Source organism: Bison bison, unplaced genomic scaffold, assembly GCF_000754665.1.
Source record: "Bison bison bison isolate TAMUID 2011002044 unplaced genomic scaffold, Bison_UMD1.0 scf7180017864048, whole genome shotgun sequence".
NCBI lineage: Eukaryota > Metazoa > Chordata > Mammalia > Artiodactyla > Bovidae > Bison > Bison bison.
The window spans coordinates 2,886,139-2,909,771 of NW_011494620.1; the positions used below are offsets into that span (position 1 = coordinate 2,886,139).

The following is a 23,633-nucleotide window of genomic DNA, read 5'->3' on the forward strand; positions in this document are numbered from 1 at the left end:
TTGACTAGCCTTGACTAGATGGACCTTTGTTGACAAAGTAATGTCTCTGCTTTTAATATGCTATCTAGGTTGGTCATAACTTTCCTTCCAAGGAGTAAGTGTCTTTTAATTTCATGGCTGCAATCACCATCTGCAGTGATTTTGGAGCCCCAAAAAATAAAGTCAGCCACTGTTTCCACTGTTTCCCCATCTATTTACCATGAAGTGATGGGACTGGAAGCCATGATCTTAGTTTTCTGAATGTTGAGCTTTAAGCCAACTTTTTCACTCTCCTCTTTCACTTTCATCAAGAGGCTCTTTAGTTCTTCTTCACTTTCTGCCGTGAGGGTGGTGTCATCTGCATATCTGAGGTTATTGATATTTCTCCCAGCAATATTGATTCCAGCTTGTGCTTCATCCAGCCCAGCATTTCTCATGATGTACTCTGCATATAAGTTAAATGAGCAGGATGACAATATACAGCCTTGACGTACTCCTTTTCCTATTTGGAACCAGTCTGTTGTTCCATGTCCAGTTCTAACTCTTGCTTCCTGATCTGCATACAAGTTTCTTAAGAGGCACAGTGGTCTGGTATTCCCAACTCTTTCAGAATTTTCCAGTTTATTGTGATCCACACAGTCAAAGGCTTTGGCATAGTCAATAAAGCAGAAATAGATGTTTTTCTGGAACTCTCTTGCTTTTTCGATGATCCAGCGAATGTTGGCAATTTGATTTCTGGTTCCTCTGCCTTTTCTAAAACCAGCTTGAACATCTGGAAGTTCATGGTTCATGTGTTGCTGAGACCCCGATTCAATTCTTGGGTCAGGAAGATCCTCTGGAGAAGGGACAGGCTACCCACTCCAGTATTCTTGGGCTTCCCTGGTGGCTCAGCAGGTAAAGAATCTGCCTGCAATGCGAGAGATCTGAGTTTGATCCCTGGGTTGGGAAGATCCCCTGGAGAAGGGAACAGTTACCCACTCCAGTATTCTGGCCTGGAGAATTTCATGGACTATATAGTCCATGGATTCACAAAGAAACAGGGCTGAGCAACTTTCACTTTCAGTGGACTAGAAGATGTCATTATACAAATAGTCTCCAAAGTGATAACTTAGTAGGAGACATTTTGACCAGTCAGGCCAAATTTATAAAATTTCAGTCTTATTTGTGTTGTTTCATTTTGTTGCTATTTTACCAGCTAAATGTTTAGGAAATGCATTTAGGAACCATTCATAATTCCACGTACAGGGGACAAAGTAACTCATATGCCTCAAAAGAAGAATGTTCCGTTAGAGGGACGTCCCTGGCAGTCCAGTGGTTAAGACTCCGAGCTTCCACTGCAGGGGGCACTGATTCGACCCCTGGTCTGGGAATTAAGCTCCAGCAAGCTGCAAGACAAGGCCAAAACAAAACCAAAACAAGCCATAAAAAAAGTTCCATTAGATACTTTACTGTGTGTATTTCTGTTTTTCAACAGAGACATTTTAATCTGAAGCCTTGTAGAAGTCTAGACATTAAAGAGATGTCATCAGGACCTCCCTGGTGGTCCACTGGCTAAGACTCAGTGATCCCAAAGCAGAGGGCACTGGTTTGGTCCCTGGTCAGGGTTCTAGGACTCTGGCTCCGCATGGCATGGCCAAAATAAATTAAATACAGAGGTGTTATCTTGCTAAAAGGAAATAATATGACCTTCTAAGGATGTCTATGAGATGAGGCTAACTATTCTTGGTAATTACGTATGTAGAGTTTGATGTGGAAAAGCAAATGTAACAGAAGTGGTTTCTGTTTCCTCCTTCACAGAACCTGTCTTCTACTTTGGTGACGTTGAGTACTCCGTGGATGAGAGTGCGGGCTCGGTGGAGGTGCGGGTGTGGAGGAGTGGCACTGACCTGTCCCGGGCTTCTAGTGTCACTGTGACATCGCAGAAAACAGACCCTCCCTCAGCCGATGGTGAGCAGTTTCCTACAATGATTCTTTTTGATGATTCTACAATTTTCAACTTCTTATGACAAAATACCTTAAAGCCCAAATACTTCACTTCTGTTGAAGCAGTCTGATTGAATGTACTTTTTTCCTGACGTTATTGCTATATAGTAAGTAAATTTACACTCTGTTTACTATTGTGAGAAAATGCACCCCAGGGCCACAAATCGAAAGCTAAGTTATGAACATGTAACTCAAGAACTCTAACTTTGAATGCCTTTTTTTGCCTGAACGGGTTCTATCTATACCTGGCAAATCTACCATGGCTGAATCCTATGGCGTCATTTGCACAACAGGAATAATCTTGCTGGCCACCCTTACAGAATCTAGTGACATTTAAGTGTCATGCAGGTGTGGCTCTCTGGCTTAGCTCCCTCTTCATTTTAAACAAACATCCCCATAAGTACTTGAGCCCCAAAGACTTTTTCTACCTTTCATTATACAATCTGTCCTAGCTGACACATGGTTGCCTTTGATTCTGGAATCTACATGTGCAAAAAGTTGATCATGAAACTTAGGACAAGCATAAGATATGAAATTGCCTTCTCTTTGTCTCATGTAAATGACCAATAAAGGACTTCCCTGGTGGCCCAGTGGCTAAGACTCCATGATCCCAATGCAAGAGATCCAGTTATCTAACTGGTCAGGGAACTAGATCCCACGTGCTGAAACCGTGACATCTGCAACTAAGACCCAGTGCAGCCCAATAAATAAGTAAATGAAAATACTTCAAAAAAAATTAAATGAACAATAGTACAATTTACCTTTTTCTCATTCATACACACACGCACACATAAGACACTCATCACATGCTCACACACAAAGCAAGTAGTGGCCGTTCCATTTTAAAAGTCACCCTTAAGTTTTCACTTTTTAAATGTCGTAGAACCAGTAGAGTGCTTTGAATGTGGTCCGTGTCCAATAAACCTTTGTTTAGCCAAATTAGTCATTTCTTTAGAGAACATTCCAATCAAAGAGATGAGAATAAAGATGTAGAAGCAGAGGACAAGAAAAATACAAAAGGAAACACAACGAGATACAGAGATTTTTAAAAATAAAGACATGTACTTAATTATAGTTGCATATTCAGAGGTAAATAGATACAAAATGAGAGTTAGAAGAGCATTAGATATGAAAACAAAGAGATAATACTGAACTGTCTCCCCTGTTCCCAGTCTTCATGGATGTCATGCCTAAAGATTAAGAGAAAGTTTTGTTTCTTAAATACTTTAGACATATATGGAGGTGTCAACATTAGTATGCACCCCACAGTCTGAAAAATAATACACTAAAAGCGAAATATGTCTTTGAGAATTAAAGATTGCTTTCTTTGCCAGGGATAGGAATGGGTGAAGTGTGTTGGACAAAAGCTTATATCTAAAATATGTTGCTTTAACCAGCAGGCAATCACACACCTAAATAAGATGTTCTGTAGTAACTTCTGAAAATAAAAAATGGTTTTTTAACTATGGTTAACTATTTCCATGTTTATATTTCATAACTTGTTATGATCAAATACTTGATTGATATGCTGATTATTTTTAGACCTGATTTTTATTAGCTCTAATTGAGAATTCCAAAATAGATAAACTACAAGACAGAAAGCTAAAATAACAGAAAAGTAAAATAACCTTAGACATAGATACGACAGAGTTAGGAACCTGGTCTTTGAGCTACCATCTCATATCCAATGTAAATGCTAATCTTTTACATTTCATTAAATACACTTCTCTGTAATGTTATGCTAGTCAATATATTTTTTAAAGAATTATAAACAAGTCTGTTGAAAACATAGTTTTCATCTCGTAATTTTGTGTGCATTTAGCCAGTCCCCAGCTGAAACATTCTTTTGTTCCTGTCACAGCTGGAACAGACTACGTGGGAATCAGCCGTAATTTAGATTTTGCACCTGGAGTCAACATGCAAACCATTCGTGTTATCATTTTGGATGATCTCGGACAACCAATGCTGGAGGGTATTGAGCAATTTGAATTGGTGCTCCGAATGCCTATGAATGCAGCCCTTGGGGACCCCAGCAAAGCCACGGTGACCATAAGTGATTCTGTCTCAGATTGTGAGTGTTTATTAACTGATGACCATAAGTAAAAAGATGGCTAGTGTTTACATAAATGTTAAGTAAAATGATAAACTAGGCTTTATATGGATGTGAATTTGAGCAAACCCCGGGAGATAGTGGAGAACAGGGGAGCCTGGCGTGTGGCAGTCCACGGGGTCACAAAGAGTCAGACCTGACTGAGCGACTGAATAACAGCAACAACCTTTTCAAAGGGATGTGAGGGAAAGAACGGTTCCAGCTCTCAGTTTGTAGATAGCCATCTTTTCTGTATGTGTCTTTACATCACCTTCTATGTGTATTTATGTGTTTAAATTTCCCCTTTTGTATAAAGGTGCCGGTCATATTGAATTAAGGCCCACGCTGATGCCCTCATTTTTCCTTCATTAGTTCTGTAAAGACCCTTTCTCCACATAAAGTCATATTCTCAGGTATTGGTTGTTAGGACTTCACTCTATGAACAGGGGGCAGGGAGGGAGGTGTGGATGGACAGTTCATCCCATAATAATACCTTAGCTGACAAAGTCTTTCTTTCTTCTCCTGATTGTTTTCTTATTGTTTTGATAGAATTAGACAGTCTCAGAAGAAAAACTTTTAGTCTTCCTTTCAAATTAAAATAAAAGTGAGATTGTTATCATTACCTTGCTTGTGTGTCAAGAACTCCCTCCCACAGATTGGTGCAACTGCGTGAGATTGCACAAACCCTCGAGTATTAATGGTCTTTTCCCACTTCTCAACACCAGACACTTCCTGTTATCTCCTTACACACAGATAGTCCTGAAATTACCCCTAACGATATGCCAAAAGCGAGGCTCTCTGATTCATCATCGAAAGGAAATTCTAAATAATCTTCTACCATGATGATCTTGGCATTACTTGGAGGAGTCTAACTCGTCAATGAGATCTATAGTTAATTGACCCAGTATAGGTCACCTGTGTTTTCTATAAAGGCTTCCCTGGTGGCTCAGATAGTAAAGAATCTGCCTGCAGTACAGGAGACCAGGGTTCAATGCCTGGGTCAGGAAGATCCCCTGGAGAAGGGAATGGCAACCCACTCCAGTATTCTTGCCTAGAGAATCCCTTGGACAGAGAAGCCTGGTGGACTATAGTCCATGGGGTCGCAAAGAGTCAGACATGACTGAGCAACTAACACTTCTTGATGCAATTCCACATGTATTATGTAATACATATATTATAGTCATTGTCATCTTTTCCATTATGGTCTGGGTAACTATGCTTGTAATTATGTACACAATCTTTAATGTTTTTCATATGAAGAAATTTTGAAAGGCTCTTGATTAAGCAATATATATAGATGGTGGTGGTTTAGTGGCTAAGTCATGTCCAACTCTTGCAAACCCATGGACTATAGCCCACCAGGCTTCTCTGTCTATGGGATTCTCCAGGCAAGAATAGTGGAGTGGGTTGCCATTTCCTTCTCCAGGGGATCTTCCTGACCCAAGAATTGAACCCAGGTCTCCTGCATTGCAGGCAGATTCTTTACCGACTGAGCTATGAGGGAAACCCAATGTATATAGATACAGATATCTTAAAGTCTCTGGTTTTATCTACTTTTTCCCATTTTGTTTTGTCTCCCTACTCCACAAAAGAGGCAGAGCGAAATGTCAAGGATAAGGAAATCGCAACTCTGGGTTAAGTGGTTAGCTCAAGCCCAAAACACCGGCCAGTAACCGAGCAGAGACTGGGATCCAGTTCTTGTTGTTGCTGTTTTGGTATTCTTCCCACTGAGCCATGTTTTCTGAAATTCCATTTTCCTCAAATTTCTGTTCACTTTGATTCAGGTATTTATGTTCTTGTGTTTTCTGCAGTACCTAAGATGCAATTCAAAGAACGAGTATACACTGGCAATGAAAATGATGGGCAGATAGTCGCCACGATCCACCGGAGTGGGGATACCCGGTACAGGTCTTCAGTGAGATGCTACACGCGACAGGGCTCTGCACAGGTGATGATGGACTTCGAAGAACGCCCCAATACTGACATCTCCATCATCACATTCCTCCCTGGTACGTGTCAGCTTGAAGTTTTTGTTTGGAGTTTGCAGAAGCCAAGTTTTGGGTGTGAAGTATCTATCAAGGATACTTGATTCTACAAGTTCTTGATTCCCTCAAGCTTCTGACATGGTTTAATGTGCACTAGATGACAATGAAGTGAGGTTGATTTTAACAGGTTGAATGCATTTCCCTTTGGTTTCTGCGTCAGTGTGTTGATTAGTTTCTAGTGATGTGCTATATTGTTTGGGCTTCCCTCGTGGATCAGCGGTTAAGAACCCACCTGCCAATGCAGAGGTACAAGTTTGATCCCTGGGTCAGGAAGATCCCCCTGGAGGAGGAAATGGCAACCCACTCCAGTATTCTTGCTGGGAGAATCCCATGGACAGAGAAGCCTGGCGGGCTACAGTCCATGGGGTCGCAAAGAGTCAGACACGACTGAGCACACATGCTATATGGTTTATTCAAAACTTATTCAGCAGAAAATGGCATGTACAGATTTTACAATAGTGGGAAAGACTTAGTGTTCAAATGATAGAAATGAAAAGAAATAGGTGTCACGTTTTCAATATGGATTCAATGTCTTAAAATACTTGACTACTTTGATCCAATAATTGTGTAAGAAACATGTGAAAAGTGAAAGTGAAAGTCGCTCAGTCATGTCTGACTCTTTGTGACCCCATGGACTATACAGTCCAAGAAACATGTACTGTGATCCATTTGACAATGACCAACTGGTACAAATTTGCTAAATTTGCATCCTGATCATAATGTTAGAAATTTGTAAATGACATTAACATTTGCTCTTTTCCCCTTGTTTTCAGACATGAGTAACAAAACTTAAAGACAGAAGAAATTCCCTGTACTAATAGGAACCTGTCATTGCGTACATTCAAACCTCGTTGTTCATTCAGCAAATAGTAACTGAAGGCTTATTACATGCTAGACATAGCTCTTTGCACTACTGATGCAGCAAGGGACAAAACAACATCCCCACCCTCGTGGTGTTTACCTTCTACTGCAGAGGTATCCGTTATGGCTTAAGGGATATGACTGACCTGCTTTCATGATTATCGTTCCAGGGGAGATCGAAAAGCCTTGCATCCTGGAGCTGATGGATGACGTATTGTACGAGGAGGTAGAGGAGCTCCGACTGGTTCTTGGCACCCCACAAAGCAACTCTCCTTTTGGAGCTGCAGTTGGGGAACAAAATGAAACTCTGATAAGGATCCGAGACGATGCTGATAGTAAGAAGCCGTGTCTTGTGCTCAGCTGTAAATTGGGAACTGAAATCCATCTGTGTTCAAGTTTTAGGTAGCTCAGAAAATAAGCCCCTCTTCCTGACTAGGCTTTTTAAGTGGTTGAGAAATAGGAAAAAGGGGACTTCCTAGGCGGTCCAGTGGTTAAGTCTCCACCTTCCAATGCAGATGGTGCAGGTTCAAACCCTATTTGGAGACTCGAGCTCCCACATGCCGTGTGGTGCAGCTAAATAAATAAAAAGAACTTTAAAAAAAAAGATTGTTAAAAAGAAATAGGAAAAAGACTAAGATAAATGGAGAATGCAGTAAACCATTTAAACCGTAAGTTGATGTTGAAGAACATTGTTTATACGTAAATGCTGAGTCCAGAGCACTCATACCTGCTTGTTTCTCCTTCTGCCTTCAGTGCAGGTAATTCTGGAGCAACAGTTTCTTCCCTCCCCTCCCGCAGTCAGTGGCCCACTCATGTAAAAATTTTTGGCACACAGAGAGCCCAGAGCACGCGATTTCTGGGGGCTGGTTAATTTCCAAGTAAGGAGCTGGGCCACGCATGCCCAGTTTCTCCTGACACACTCACCAGTTATACTGAGGGAACAGAGAGAAGCCCAGCATATGATATAATTAAGCTCCTCCCACATGAAAAAGGGGCTTCCCAGGAGGCACTAGTGATAAAGAACCCGTCTGCCAATGCAGGAGACAGGGGTTCAATTCCTGGGTCAGGAAGATCCCCTGAAGAAGGGCATAGCAACCCACTCCAGTATTCTTGCCTGGAGAATCCCATAGACAGAGGAGCCTGGCGGGCTGCAGTCCATAGGGTCCCAAAGAGTTGGATATGACTGAAACAACTTAACATGCACACACATGGAAAAAAACAACTGTCAGAAATGAAGGAAAAAGCATTCCCTTTACAAACTAATTTGCCCATGTTTCCTACTGTTTCAGAGACAATTATTAAATTTGGAGAGACCAAATTCAGCGTCAGTGAACCCAAAGAACCAGGACAGTCAGTGGTTATAAAAATTCCAGTGATTCGCCAAGGAGACACTTCAAAAGTTTCCATCGTGAGAGTTCACACCAAGGATGGCTCAGCCACTTCTGGAGAGGACTATCACCCTGTGTCAGAAGGTATGGGGGCTCTCGGGATGTCCGGATGAGTTGTACTCGCACTGCGTTGGTGCTGGTGTCCTTAAGAAAAAGAAGAGAAATATCCATTTACCTGAAATACAGATGCACATACTCCTTTAAGTTAACTTCCTTCAGAAAAACAAAGTCAATGGAATTTATTTCCAGGCGTTTCCTTTTTGATTTACAGACTATATGTCTTAGGATTTAAGGAAATTTTGAGTAAAGTTGCTAGATGTTTTGAGTCTACTTTCATTTTCAACAATCTTTACCTTCATTATGGTCATTCGATATTAAATAATAACTTTCCTGAATATTCTATTACATGGAAAATGTATGTCATAGCCAAGAAGATAGTCTTTTTTAGTTTATAGAATACCAACAATCCAAAACGTCAAGCTTGAAAATTTTGTGTTAATGTAAGGCAGTGAAAAGGGGAACAGATGACCAACTATAGAGACCATGAATTCTCTGGGCTTCACGAGCTTGTCATAAACACATTTCATCCATCCCTTTTCTTCTTCAAACTTTTGGATCATTTCACCATTTATTTTTAGAAGTATAAAACAAATCAATTAGTCTCTCTCTCTCTCTGGATTATTTACTGGCAAAATAGACATAAAATGATGTCCAAAATTAAGTTTATGAATTATTTGTAGTTAGTTGTCCTTATCCAGAGAAGGCAATGGCAACCCACTCCAGTACTCTTGCCTGGAAAATCCCATGGATGGAGGAGCCTGGTAGGCTGCAGTCCATCGGGTCGCTAAGAGTCGGACATGACTGAGCGACTTCACTTTCACTTTTCACTTTCATGCATTGGAGAAGGAAATGGCAACCCACTCCAGTGTTCTTGTCTGGAGAATCCCAGGGATGGGGGAGCCTGGTGGGCCGCCGTCTGTGGAGTCTCACAGAGTCAGACACGACTGAAGCGACTTAGTAGTAGTAATTGTCCTTACCCACTTCGTTTCTAGTTTTCTACCTGCCACAGCCAACAGTTTTTGGTGATCATAGACTACAGGCATTCATCTTGGTCTGCTAACTTCAGAACAGTTTAGAAAGTGACTAATAGTTACTATCAGTCATTGACTGAGTTAATGAGACAATAGGAAAAAACAGCATCTTCTACAAAGAACCATGTATTTTCTTTGCATATATGGTAAAAGTCTGATGAACTGCTATAGAGCTTCAAAGTTATCTTCATATTATTTCCTATGTAAAGAATGATAATTTATTTGAAATAAATCACATAAAACTGAAAAGGAGAGGAAAAAACTGATCAGCTATGAAATTATAAAATCTGAAATAAGTATCTCTAACATAAGCATGTTTTACATGAAGGAGGCATCTTCTAAATATGTACAATATGACCTTTAACAGAAAATATTTTTCTTAGAAATAAAACCATTCTTTTTGCTAAGACAAAAACAAAATCATATGTATATAGTAAATTGACAAATGAAGTCAGAGAAAACATAAAATGTTAAATCAACCTGTGTCTCTTTTGTCCTATAAATATGAGCATGCTATTTATAAATGTTTATAATAAAAATTTAATCTTTCCTGAAACATAACATCTTCTTATGGACCAAATTGTGGTCAGTCCTTTGCAATAAACAAAAAATTAAACATAGAATAAAAGTTGAAATAGTTTTGTGTTATAAATGTCTGGGGACTTTTCTGGCAGTCCAATGATTAAGACTTTGCCTTCTATTTCAGGGACTGCAAGTTCAATCCCTGATCAGGGAGCTAAGATTCCACATGCCTTTTTGCCAAAAAGGCATCACAGTACATCACAGATGCAATATTATAACAAAGTCAATAAAGATTTTTTAAATGTTCCACATCAAAAAAAAAGAAACCCTAAAAAAATGACTAAAGTGGCAGATAAAGACTATATATTGATTGAAGGAAGAACTGTCATTTAGCACATATATGTAAGAAGACAGTAATCTAAGCATTTAAAATAAATACTGAAGTTTTCGACTTCTTAGAAACTGGGTCTGTATAATTCACAGCACTGCCGAACTCAGATGCTTATAAGGCTAAGATAAGCAATGAAAATGAGTAGATCAAGGAGGGTATGAGGGAAAGATGGAATAATGGAAATCTTCTTCAACAAGAAAGTTCATTCCCTGCTGAGCAAAACTTGTATGGTCATAGCCAGATGACAGTGTGCAGTCAGAAAAGTGCAAAAGATATGAAAAATCTGTATTTTCCTGTGAAATCCCCAGATATTGAAGGATTAGAAACTAACTTTCCATTGCAACATCACCACAGGTCAAGCCAAACAAATTGATGACCCGAAAGTGATCAGCTATTTTCACCCTCTGGAACAAGAAGCATAAGCCCTCCTGGCGTGGGAGAAATATAAGACTGATGGACTCAAATTATAGGCTAAGGCCAATGTGAGAAATGGCTGTACTGAGAAACAGAACTGATTTGAAAGATGAGTCTGGCTTACTAACACAATTTTAAAGAAAAAATCTTTTTCATAATTGATGGAAGTAGGCAAAGAAAGATACATTAAAGACACATTTTCTTCTGTTACATTTTAAAGGACTTCTTAATTTAGAATTATAATGATCAAATACTGCAGCATCTGTTATCTTCTCAGATTGGAATGATTATGCATTATATTCTTTATTTTCTCTCCTGAACCAGTTTCTTAAAAGGCATTGTAAAGCCCACAAAGTTGTTTATCCAACTTTGGTCAGCTGCTTATTCATGAGTTCAATAAAATCAATTAATTTTTTAATATCTTGAGAATTTTAGAATAAATGATTAAAAGGGGGTTATCATGATGGGTTTAATTTTCATAACAATGAAGGAATTATTTTTAGTGAGGAGGAACAGGGTGAGAGCAAAAACACCATTAACGCTTTTGTTAATAAAATGTTCTGCATTTCTAAGATTAACATCAACAAACAAAAGAAGTCTTTTTAAAATATAATTTGACATGATGTTAAAAATTGCAACCATTTTATGTCCAGCTTTTCTAGATACATACATAATGAAAATACTATTCACACTCAGTAATACCTGTGTGATCATATATTTGACACACGTCCTATTGGTCTGGAAATTCTGGGAAATGAGAGGTGAGTTTGTCTGGTTGTTCCAGTATTAGAATTATGAATTGCCTATTCCATCACTCTGCATTTTTTCAAACTGTGAATCAAAAAAATCAATTTAGTAGCTTATGATTAGAGTTTTCTTCTGGATAAAATGGAATGGAAAAATATTAGCATGCAATGCATATAGTGAGAATAGATGATGTTTTAAAAACTTTATTCATTTTATTCACACCCACATGTGCACATAAACATGTGCAAGATATGTGAGTATCTTTACATAGTCTAAGTATACTGGGCCACAATATAAAATGTATTTCTCATTGTGGGTCATTGTCAAAGGTTACCAGAAGCTTCTCATATTCCTATGTAAAGGATTTAAACCTGTGATTTTGCATTTGTAGAAATTGAGTTTAAGGAGGGAGAAACCCAGCACATTGTTGAAATTGAAGTAATATTCGATGGCGTAAGAGAAATGAGAGAGGCCTTCACTGTCCACCTAAAACCTGATGAAAATATGATAGCAGAGACACAGGTAAGTAATCAGATATGGATATAAAGTCATGGCCAACATTTTATCAGGGAAAATGCGTGTAACCATCCCCAGTATACAGCTAAGTCATGGACTTTAGACTTGTATAAAGAAGATGCACATAATCTCTCTTCACCTCCTAAATAAATGTTACTTCCATTGGAAAACAAGAATGAAGGAATTCCTAAATTCCCTGGTGGTTCAATGGTTAGGGCTGTACGCCTTTACTGCCAAGGACCTGCGTTCCATCCCTGGTCAGAGAACCAAGATCCCACAAGACAAGTGACACGGCCAAAAAAAAAAAAAAAATTCCTGTCTCTTTCTTGAAAAATCATGTCTGTAGGAAGTCAAGGACTAGAGTCTCTGAGTCCCACAGCAGCCCAGTTTACCCTTCCCATTTCAGTCAATAATGATTGAATCTAATAATGATTGAATCTGGGATTAACCTTTGTGCTTTGTAGTCTCAGCACAAGGATGAGGCTATTAGTTTAGTGCCATAACTCATTAAAACACACATTTTTAACCCATGAAACTATTTTCTAACCCTCAAAATCCCCACCTGTTCATCTTAACTATTAAACTGATGTCCAGAGGCTCAAAGACTCAAATGTTACGGTCCTAACAATTCTTTTCTGTTTTCATTTTATTTTATATTGTATCATCGACCAGATTTTCTTCAAGATAACCATAATCTCCATAGAATTTTGACCTTTAAACCTAATTTTTAAAACTAAAGGATTTTTAAATCTTTATTTCATATTGGAGAGTAGTTGATTAACAATGTTGTGTGAGTTCCAGGTTTACAGCAAAGTGATTCAGTTATGCATATAGGTGTATCTGTTCTTTTTCAAGCTCTTTGCCCATTTATTACAGAATGTTGAGCAAAGTTCCCTGTGCTATACAGTAGGTCTTTGTTGTTTATCTATTTTAAATAGAGCAATTTGTACATGTCAGCTCCAAACTCCCATTCTATCGCTCCCCACCACCCTTCCCCACTAGTAACCATAAATTCATTCTCTAAATCTGTGAATCTGTTTCTGTTTTGTAAATAGGTTCATTTGTATCATTGTTTTAAGATTTTTGCATGTAAGTGATATCGTAAGATTTAAGAAACTGACCAATGTTTATATTATTCTATTTCTTTTATATATTAGTGACTTCACTATTAGTATAAGATATTTTTCCCTTAAGTACAAGTATTTTTAATATTTTATAATTTTTGCTACTTGGCTTTTTTTTCAAGTCATAGTTAAAATTCAAGAAGTAGGAACAGCAAATCTTTTTCAAATGTAAGTCTTGATCACCTAAGAAATGAGTCTTTAATTTTTATGGAGCATTGTATTAACCTCTCCTGAGTAAGAGGAACAGAGATTCACTCAAATGACTTTAAGTGATCAAAGCCTCTTTTAAGAGGACATTGGTAAGCATAGGCTTAGGAACTGTGAGGTATCATCAGATATTGGAAGATGGTTCAGGAGCTAAGGCAAATGTATCAGCAAGGTGTTCTTATCACCCTACGAGCAGTAGATATTCACAGGACCCTCTTCTGTCTGCGTCTCAGCTTCTCCCTCTGCCTTTGCTTCACGCTGTGCTTCTGCCCGTCTAAAGCTTCACTTTGCACGGCCATCCCCTTCAGCAGGATCCACAATCTCACGTGACCCCTAGAATCCACCTTCTCCCATGGCTCCTTCAGCTTTCCTCCCACTATTCATTAACTGACTTTGTCATCGTCTTCCACTTTACGACCCCAACACTTCAAACCAAGTTACATTTAGCCAGTATCATTACCATTTGGAGAAAAAATTACCACCACATACTTTGTGGACCACTGGCCAACAGACTGCCCTGGGCGCAGGTCCCCTCCCTTGTACATGCTAGGGTCATTAGAAACAAGCCACATAGGGCCTGTCACACCGCAGGGTCTCTGGGTGTGACAGTTGCTATTATATTGAAACCATGTACTTGCCTACTTGTCGGTATTGTTCTGCACAGTAGAAGCATCCAGAGTCTGATATTTCAATAATCACGGGTAACTTATCTTTTCCTTCAAGGCGACCAAAGCCATTGTGTATATAGAAGAAATGAACAGCATGGCCGATGTCACTTTTCCTTCTGTCCCTCAAGTTGTGTCCTTGCTGATGTACGATGACTCTTCCAGGGCCAAAGAGAGTGCTGGGCCTGTGTCTGGTTATCCTGTCATCTGTATCACAGTGAGTAGGAAACGGAGGAAAATTGTGAAATAGTAAAAATAGTTATGAACATTAACCAAGGTCGCATGGGCTTTGCCATGATGAGATAAAAGTGGGAAAATACTGCAGTATTTACTCTTTGGTCTTTGGAGAGGAAAATATTACTCAAGTGAAGCTCCCGTTTTTCTCCCTTTCATCTGACAGAGGTTTACTAACTGATGTGCCCATAGTATGTATCTCATATTATCTCAGAATCTGTCACTGGGAGAAAAATTAGTAAGATATAAACTTTGTGCTCGAGGAATTTAAAAATAAGGAAGAGGAAAATATGTAAGACTCTGTCACTCTACTATAAGGCAAGATGAGCATTATCATGATACAAACTAGGAAATAGAACCGCAGCTCCACCTGTGAGGGAAGGTTTGGGACGGTCTGATGGAGGGTCACTAGTTTGAGTCACATAAGGAAATATTATTCCAAAATGATGGTTGCATTACAAATGGCATATTATCATTACTTTTTTTAGTTACCCTCTCTTTGCTATAAATTATAAGCACCTTGTGAGCAAAAATCAGGACACATTTACTTATTTTATATTGCTTTACAATGTTCTTCTAGTTTCTGCTGTACAACAAAGTGAATCAGCTATATGTCCGTATACATATATCTCCTCTCTCTAGTGCCTCCCTCCCACCTCTGTAAGTCATCACAGGGCCCTGAGCTGAGCTCCCTGCACTCTACAGCAGCTTCCCACTAGCTAGCTATTTTATACATGGTAGTGTATGTATCGGAGAAGGCACTGGCACCCCACTTCAGTACTCCTGCCTGGAAAATCCCACGGACGGAGGAGCCTGGAAGGCTGCAGTCCATGGGGTCACTGAGAGTTGGACACGACTAAGCGACGTCACTTTCATTTTTCACTTTCATGCATTGGAGAAGGAAATAGCAACCCGCTCCAGTGTTCTTGCCTGGAGAATCCCAGGGACGGGGGAGGCTGTTGAGCTGCCATCTATGGGGTCGCACAGAGTTGGACACGACTCAAGCGACTTAGCAGCAGCAGCAGCAGTGTATGTATCAGGCTTCCCTGGTGGCTGAGACAGTAAAGAATTTGCCTGCAATGCAGGAGATAAGGGTTTGATCCCTGGGTTGGGAAGATGCCCTGGAGAAGGAAGTGGCAACCCATTCCAGTATTCTTGCCTGGAGAATCCCATAGACAGAGGAGTCTGGTAGGCTGCAGTCCATGGGGTCGCACAGAGTCAAACACGACTGAAGGGACTTAGCAGCAGCAGCAGCAGCAGGGAGCTCTTGCCCAGAAGAATGACATGAGCAGAGGGGTTGTATTGAAGTGTTACCATGGCAGCAATGGTCCCCTGACTAGAAAGGCTCTGAATTAGATAGAAAGGTGATGCTGGGAATGGGAAGAAGGGACCAACTTACGAGACAGTGCACAAAAAGAATCAACCAAGTTCACTCACCCACTGGACATGGGGGACAAAATAAAAAGAGGAAAGTGAGGGAGCGAGAAAGAACAGGGATGATCCGACAACTCTAAGGATGCGAGAGATGATGAAATGAGTGTCACTTTTACTCAAGTTACCAAGTTAAAGGTGGAAAAGCCCCATAAGCTGTTTGAAATGCAAGATCAGAGTTCCTGAAAGCTAGCATGGCTAGGAATAGGAATTTGAAAGTTGCATGAATAGCATTGTTGACTTCGGGGGGAAAAAAAAATAGCACCAAAGATACTAAAGTAGAGAGAATTTAAGAGGAATAATTTCCACCTTGTTCTATCCTGTGGCCCTAACATAGTTATTTGTTTCCCATAGGCTTGCAACCCTAAATATCCAGACTATGAAAAAACAGGCTCTATTTGTGCAAGTGAGAACATCAATGACACTTTGACCCGGTACCGATGGCTGATCAGCGCCCCCGCGGGCCCCGACGGCGTGACCAGCCCCATGAGAGAAGTGGACTTTGACACCTTTTTCACTTCGTCCAAGATGATCACTTTAGACTCCATATACTTCCAGCCTGGCTCCAGAGTGCAGTGTGCAGCTCGAGCTGTGAATGCTGACGGCAGTGAAGGCTTGGAGCTGATGAGTCCTATTGTGACCATCGGCAGAGAAGAAGGTAGTGTTCACATCATGTTTGCTGGAATACCGAGGAATGTTATATATGTCTAATTTCTAGTTATTTTCATTCCTCCAAATGCCCCATGTATTCTGTGATACGTTGGTAATTTCAAATGATAAAGTGAAAGTGTTAGTCACTCAGTTGTGTCTGACTCTTTGCAACCCTGGACCGTAGCCCACCAGGTTCCTCTGTCCATGGGATTTTCCAAGCAAGAATATTGGAGCAGGTTACCATTCCCTTCTCCAGGGGATCTTCCCAACCCAGGAATCAAACCCTGGTTTCCTGCATTGCAGGAGGATTCTTTACCATCTGAGCCATTGCTGCTCTTAAAATGATAGGTATTTTAAAATGATAATCTATTTTCACAAAAATAGACATTAGAAAACAAGTATGTACTCATTGTTCATTTTTCAATCACCACACAAATGTTACAATTTTGCTGGAATATGAAAAATAAGGCAGGATTCCTGCCCTCCCATATTCCTGCCCTTCCTTCACACTCAAGTTGAAGACAGACACATTTTAGTCTGGCCAGGGCTCAGAAATGCAGAAGTCATCATGATGAGTTCTAATCTGAATGGATCATGAGAGGTTTCATCAAAGAGGAGATGCTTAAGCTGAATTTTGAAAACAGGAGTGGGGGAAAGTCATAAGCAATGACTCATAGATGCATGAGGAAACCTAGAGTATTCTGGGAACTGCAAGCAGAGAAATAAGGCAGCATGTAGGGGAGAGGGGGGTGATCAGATGAAGCAGATAGTACACGCGGGTCGGATCTGGGCAGCGTGGCTCATGTGAAGGTGCGAAGCCAGGGCACTCCCAGCTGGGTGCTGGATGAGCAGGAGCTTGCTGGGGCAGGAGGGGAAGGACAGTCCAAGAACAGAGGTATGCAAGAGTGTCTATACTTTATATTACAAGGGAGTTAATAAGGGAAGTACATACTGTAAGAAACCATATATAGAGAGAAAACTATGTATTTTGGTCTCTTTAAGATTCTCTGATTCTAGTTTTCATTTCTAAAATGAGTACATTTTTAACTTTATTTTATTATAAATAATGTATATTTTATGACTAGTCAAGTATTTAATTCTAGGATAACAATCTCATTCATTTAGTTAAACCACAGTTACTTTTTCCCTGTTGTTTCTCAATAATTTTTACTATGTCTGTTTACATTAAAATGATCCTGTGAATTTGACTGTAACTGATGATGAGGCAGGACTGGAGCCCAGACACAGTGGGGGTGGGAAATAGATGTGGCTGGAGACAACATTGAAAAGACAGGAAATCCACTTCATAAACTAACCCTCTACTCTGCACAATTTTTAACCTAGAGTTTAAAAATAATTCTTTTTATAAGATTCTATTTCTAAAAATTCCATTTGTATACAATTCTTCAGAAGTATGTTTGTTGTAGCAAGAAAGGTTATATGGACCATCTCCCACCCTTATATATTCAGGGTCAATATATATTAATAAACAGTGTAGTAAACATGTTCTTTTATCAGGATTAAAATGTATGATTTTTAAGTTTCTTTTAAAGCCAAAGTATTGTGTTGATGCCAAAAAAATTAAACAATGACTTTAATCACCCTTTATTAATAAAACAGACATGCCTGATGCTAGGGCCTGATTCTGATTTTGTTGACATTCTCATAAATACCTTTTGAACTGTGGTGTTGGAGAAGACTCTTGAGAATCCCCTGGACTGCAAGGAGATCCAACCAGTCCATCCTAAAGGAAATCAGTCCTGAATATTCATTGGAAGGACTGACGCTGAAGCTGAAACGCCAATACTTTGGCCACCTGATGCGAAGAACTGACTCGTTGGAAAAGACCCTGATGCTGGGAAAGATTGAGGGCAGGAGAAGGGGATGACAGAGGATGAGATGGTTGGATGGTATCATCAACTCGATAGATATGAGTTTGAGCAAGCTCCGGGAGTTGGTGATGGACAGGGAAGCCTGGCGTGCCACAGTTCATGGGGTCACAGAGTCGGACACAACTGAGTAACTGAACTGACACTTTTCTCCTATTGTTTCTCAGTCATTTTTACTGTACCTGTTTATAGTAAAATGATCTTGTGAATATGACCATAACCGATGATGTACAGCATATATTAAATCACATTGAACAATAACTATTTTTTCTCAAACTTTAGAAGATACTCCAAGTCTTAAGAAGTAGCCATTGGACTGTCTGCTGGAATTACTTGTCACACAATGGTCTTTTGATTCCTCATAGTATCTACTCTCAGCAATGCCGTGGTCCACAGAGAATTTTAAAGTAGAGAAAAATAATAGTGCCTGTTAAAAACGTATATACTTTAGGTGTCAACCGTTATCTTCTTTTAGCATAAGTGTCTTCACTGTGCCTTAGGTCTTTGCCAGCCCCGAGTGCCAGGGATAGTGGGAGCAGAGCCCTTCTCAGCTAAACTGCGCTACACGGGCCCCGAGGACTCAGAGTACACGAACCTCATCAAGCTCACCGTTACAATGCCCCACACAGACGGTAGGTGACTGCGTAAGCAAAGCGTGGAGATGGCTTGGGTTTCTCTTTCCCTGGTTTATTTTACTGAATACAGGCAGAGCTCATTTCATTGCACTTCACAGATACTCCGGTTTTTACAAGTTGAAGGTGGGTGGCAACCCTGCTTCCAGCAATGTTGGCACTGTTTTCCCAACAGCATTCTGCTTGCTTCACATCTCTGTGCCACATTTTGGTAATTCTCTCGATATTTCAAACCCTCTGCCAGCATAAAGATTTTGATTCACTGAAAGCTCGGGTGATGGTTAGCATTTTTCAACAATAAAATATTTTTCAGTGAAGGTGGGTCCATTGTGTTTTAGACGTGACGCTATTACACACTTTACAGTATAGTTGCGCTGGGAAACAAAAAAATTCATGGAACTCACTTCATTTTTATATTCACTTTATTGCGGTGATCTAGAACCAAACCTGTGGTATCTCTGAGGTCTGCCTGTTTTCTGAATAACCAAGTGTACAATAAATGCTCAGTTTACATTAAGTTTCAAGTCTTGCTTCTTTTGAGTGTATTTTGCTATCTGTCTGCCCAGTTTTATTTTTTCTGACAATTTCAGTGTTTAAAATTAGGTAAGTGTCATACATGTCACAACACAATGAAACAAAGCTTTGGTTGATGTGGTTTTACAAAATGGCATAGTGTGCCTTCAAAACTCTTGAACTTAGACTTACATTAAAGCACATGATATCTCAGTCCCTGCCTTCAACATCTATTTGCTTTTTCATAGCAAGAATCTCATAAATCTCTGCCAATATTTATTGCAACAACTAAGACATTTCTTAGGCATTAAAATAAGATAAAAATACCCCTAACAATGTTAAATTCTGTGTTCATTTTCTCTGGATAGCGAAGTGCAGCCAGAATTTCTGAGTCAGTAACTTTATCCACACTTTAGGAACATTTCCCAATGTACAGAAGACAGTTTCATATTCTATTCCTCTTAATTCACTTTATATCTAAAGTATATAAACATTAATTCTATTAGTTGGTACATTAGTTATAGTTTAAGTAGCTAATGGACAGGAAGCTTTAGGCAATATTAGGCAATATTATATATATCTGCTGCTGCTAAGTCACTTCAGTCATGTCCAACTCTGTGCGACCCCATAGATGGCAGCCCACCAGGCTCCTCCATCCCCGGGATTCTCCAGGCAAGAACACTGGAGTGGGTTGCCATTTCCTTCTCCAATACATGAAAGTGAAAAGTGAAAGTGAAGTCGCTCAGTCATGTCCGACTCTTAGCGACCCCATGGACTGCAGCCCACCAGGCTCCTCTGTCCATGGGATTTTCCAGGCAAGAATACTGGAGTGGGGTGCCACTGCCTTCTCCAGGGGATCTTCCCAACCCAGGGACTGAACCCTGGTTTCCTGCATTGCAGGCAATTCTTTACCATCTGAACTGTCACTGCTCACTTAGCTTTTCAAGAGATAAAGAGATTATAAAGCGAGTGTTCAAAGCCCTTTGCTGTTGGTGAAAATGGTAACAGTGATTATCACAATTCCTTGTAGGCATGCTCCCTGTAATCTCTACCAAAGAGCTTTCCAACTTTGAGCTCACACTCAGCCCTGATGGTACCCGTGTTGGAAACCACAAGTGCTCCAACCTCTTGGATTACACCGAAGTAAAGACCCACCACGGTTTCTTGACTGATGCTACCAAAAATCCAGAAATAATTGGAGAGACTTATCCTTACCAGTACAGCTCATCTATCAGAGGCTCCAATACCTTACGCTTCTACCGAAACCTGAACCTAGAGGCCTGCTTATGGGAGTTTGTTAGCTACTACGACATGTCCGAGCTGCTCACTGACTGTGGAGGGACCATTGGAACCGATGGACAGGTATGGACATTTAACATCTGAGCTTTGGTCACTGGACAAACCGGTTGGACAGAAGTCCCAGCTTCTGTTTTCCATCTTGGTGATGGAGGTTACTGGGCACAAGAAAGAGTAGGTGATTGGCACGAGTGCTATAAAAATCCATGTCTATTTCTAGAAATCTATGTCTTTTTTTAAGCAATGGGTCAGTAGCATTATCTTTGGATTGAAAGGACACCATATAACTATGCTGTAAGCTCCAAATCTACTCTGATATTATAAAACTGCAAATACTAATTTCTCTTCAAAGTATACATTTGCATTTTTTGTGTTGTGTTCCAGATGCCTGGGATGTATCATGAACCATCTAAAGTAAGGATTTAGTCCTCAAAGTCAGTCCAGTTTTTCTCCCTCCTTACTTTCTTCTTTACCTACCGTCTATCTTTCTCTCCTTCTACCTCCATTGTGCCTTCTTTATCTTTCTAGTTTTCTCCCCTTTTCTTCCTTATCTGGTTCATCACTAACATAGTCCATCACTAACATAGTCAAAAGTATTTTCATTTAAAGCTTACTGTTATTTCTACTCTACAATTACTTATTCCTCTTCATACTACACAGGCAGACATTTATACATAAAAATAGACACACATACACACACTCCACCCCCCATCACCACCACCATCAGCAGCAAAGTTGTTATTAAAATGGTGGTGAAGCAAGGTCTTCATTAGCAGTTATAACAGAGAATCTAAAATATATAGGGTGTAGCTTAGATTTGAAATGAGTATTTTAATTAAAACTCTTGCTCCGTCCTACCGGGCTGAACAAAAGTTTATATAAGTAGGCTTATACATTAAACTAGGGCTTCCCAGGTGGCGCTAGTGGTAAAGACCCTGCCTGCTAATGCAGTAGATGTAAGAAATGTGGGTTCGATCCCTGGGTCGGGAAGATCCCCTGGAAGAGGCACAGCAACCCACTCCAGTATTCTTGACTGAAGAATCCCATGGACAAAGGAGCCTAGCAGGCTTAGCACACATGCATACATTAAAGTGTCAAATGGTATCCAGAATAATCTTGTCTTTCAAAATTTAACCATGAGTCTATATTTCTTTCTGTGCTATATTCCTGTGATGTTAAAATATAAGAAAACTAGTAGTAAGGGGAATGTAGATCATAACTGTGGGTTTACCCCCAGAACAAAGCTGTAAACCTGGAGCAGTTCTGCTGGCGTTGATGTCGAATGGCCATGTATTTTATGTCTGGGATCTATTGGACTCCAAGGATGTGAGACTTTATCTCTACATCCTCTAAAAGCAACAAATGCCCAGAAACTTGCTTGAATTACTAAAAATCCCAAGTAAGAACACCAACAGGAAGACAGTATAGAAGGGTGTAAAGAGCCTGCATATTGATATTTAGCAAATGCAGACCTAAAGTTGGCTCTGACATTTTCTAGCTCCGTCTTCTTGGGCAGGTTACTTAAACCCTCATAAGTGTTATCTCTTCAAGTCGCTCTTTGCCACCTGGAAGAAACATGAAAGAAACAAAGTCCTATCCCCAGAATAAAGACTCACGTTGACACATCTACATCAGCCTTTTTCTTTAGAGGACAAGTATCTCCAGTCTTTTGATTGTTCCTTACAGAGCCTGTTTTTGATGCATTATTAAATCATTCCTGTGTTCTGTCTGGATGCTCTTCTCTCAGGATCTTGCCAGAGTCATGGGCTCTACTGGCATAAACACAGTGGGACATAGTAATAGGATTCCATTGTTGTTCTGGTTCTTGTTTTTTAAAAAGCTTTTCGTACCATGGAGCTTCTCTGTAGATCTTATCGAGTCTATGGTCACTTTTTAGTCTCAAGAATGTTTTCTATCTTCTCTGCAAAATGGCAGTACTTTTCTATCTTTTATGCATGCAATCCAGACAGGCTTCCCTCCTGAAAAGCCTGCAGTTACCCTGGCTCAGTCACGTCAGTTGTGTCCGACTCTTTGGGACGCCATGGAGTGTAGCCCGCCAGGCTCCTCTGTTCATGGGATTTTCCCAGCAAGAATACCGGAGTGGGTTGTCATTTTGTACTCCAGGATCTTCCTAAGCCATGGATCGACCTTGCATCTCCTGCATTGTAGGCGGATTCTTTACCAACTGAGCCATCAGGGAAGCCAATAATAGTATAGCTAACATCTGTTTAATGCTTACTATATACCTGTCATCATGTCTAAGTACCTTACGTTTTTCCACTAAATCTGCCCTCACAAAAACACTATGAGACAAATATGATTTTTTTTCCCTTTTTGGAGATGCTGAAGCAAAGAGAATTCAAATAACTCATCCCAATTCAATTTGTTTGTAAGCCTCTGCTCTTAACCACATCATGATACTTATCTGGACATTTATTTGAGTGAGTTCAGTGTCATTTAGTTGGGTGAACATGAGGAATGGTTATGGTCACAGATGAAATTGCAAGAAAGACAAATAAACTTTGTTCTCTGTTCCTTATACAAGAACAGAAATAAGCCCGGGTCTGTTTGTCTTCTGCCAATACCGCATCTCCCTGGCCAAGCAGCAAATAGATGTACCTTGCTCCTTCTAGTCCTCTTCTAGACTTGCCAACTTAGATCAAGGTAATCACTATGCAAACCAATTTTACTAAGTGGTAATTGCTTCTGCCAAGAACAACATGATGAAGGACCGATTTTTATCTTTCATGTTCTTAGTAGCAAGAGCTACTGCCTGGAAATATTGCCAGGTCTCTGCATTTTTCTCTGTGACTAAAAAGCTGTTTTGTAGCACACTTTTAAAGGTTTCTGGCTTGTCTAACCTCCCAGCTTCAAGTTATTTAACTTACAAGACAGAGTTGCCAAACTGAAAGAATCACATGAAATATCCAAGATAGTTCTCTGTTAACAGCAAATGAAGTTTTAT

At 40.0% G+C, this 23,633-nt stretch overlaps 1 protein-coding gene across 1 annotated transcript in view; it reads left to right on the plus strand.

Moving 5' to 3' along the window:
* Positions 1-23,633, plus strand: part of FREM2 (FRAS1 related extracellular matrix protein 2) — a gene marked incomplete at its 5' end in the record, with an annotated part of 154,523 nt that overhangs the window by 111,696 nt on the left and 19,194 nt on the right. The window contains 10 exons of the mRNA XM_010835728.1: positions 1,777-1,926; positions 3,824-4,033; positions 5,863-6,060; positions 7,128-7,292; positions 8,247-8,429; positions 11,902-12,032; positions 14,081-14,239; positions 16,042-16,345; positions 18,728-18,859; positions 20,403-20,734. Coding sequence (XP_010834030.1) covers positions 1,777-1,926; positions 3,824-4,033; positions 5,863-6,060; positions 7,128-7,292; positions 8,247-8,429; positions 11,902-12,032; positions 14,081-14,239; positions 16,042-16,345; positions 18,728-18,859; positions 20,403-20,734 — 1,964 coding nt within the window. The remainder of the gene's footprint in view (positions 1-1,776; positions 1,927-3,823; positions 4,034-5,862; positions 6,061-7,127; positions 7,293-8,246; positions 8,430-11,901; positions 12,033-14,080; positions 14,240-16,041; positions 16,346-18,727; positions 18,860-20,402; positions 20,735-23,633) is intronic.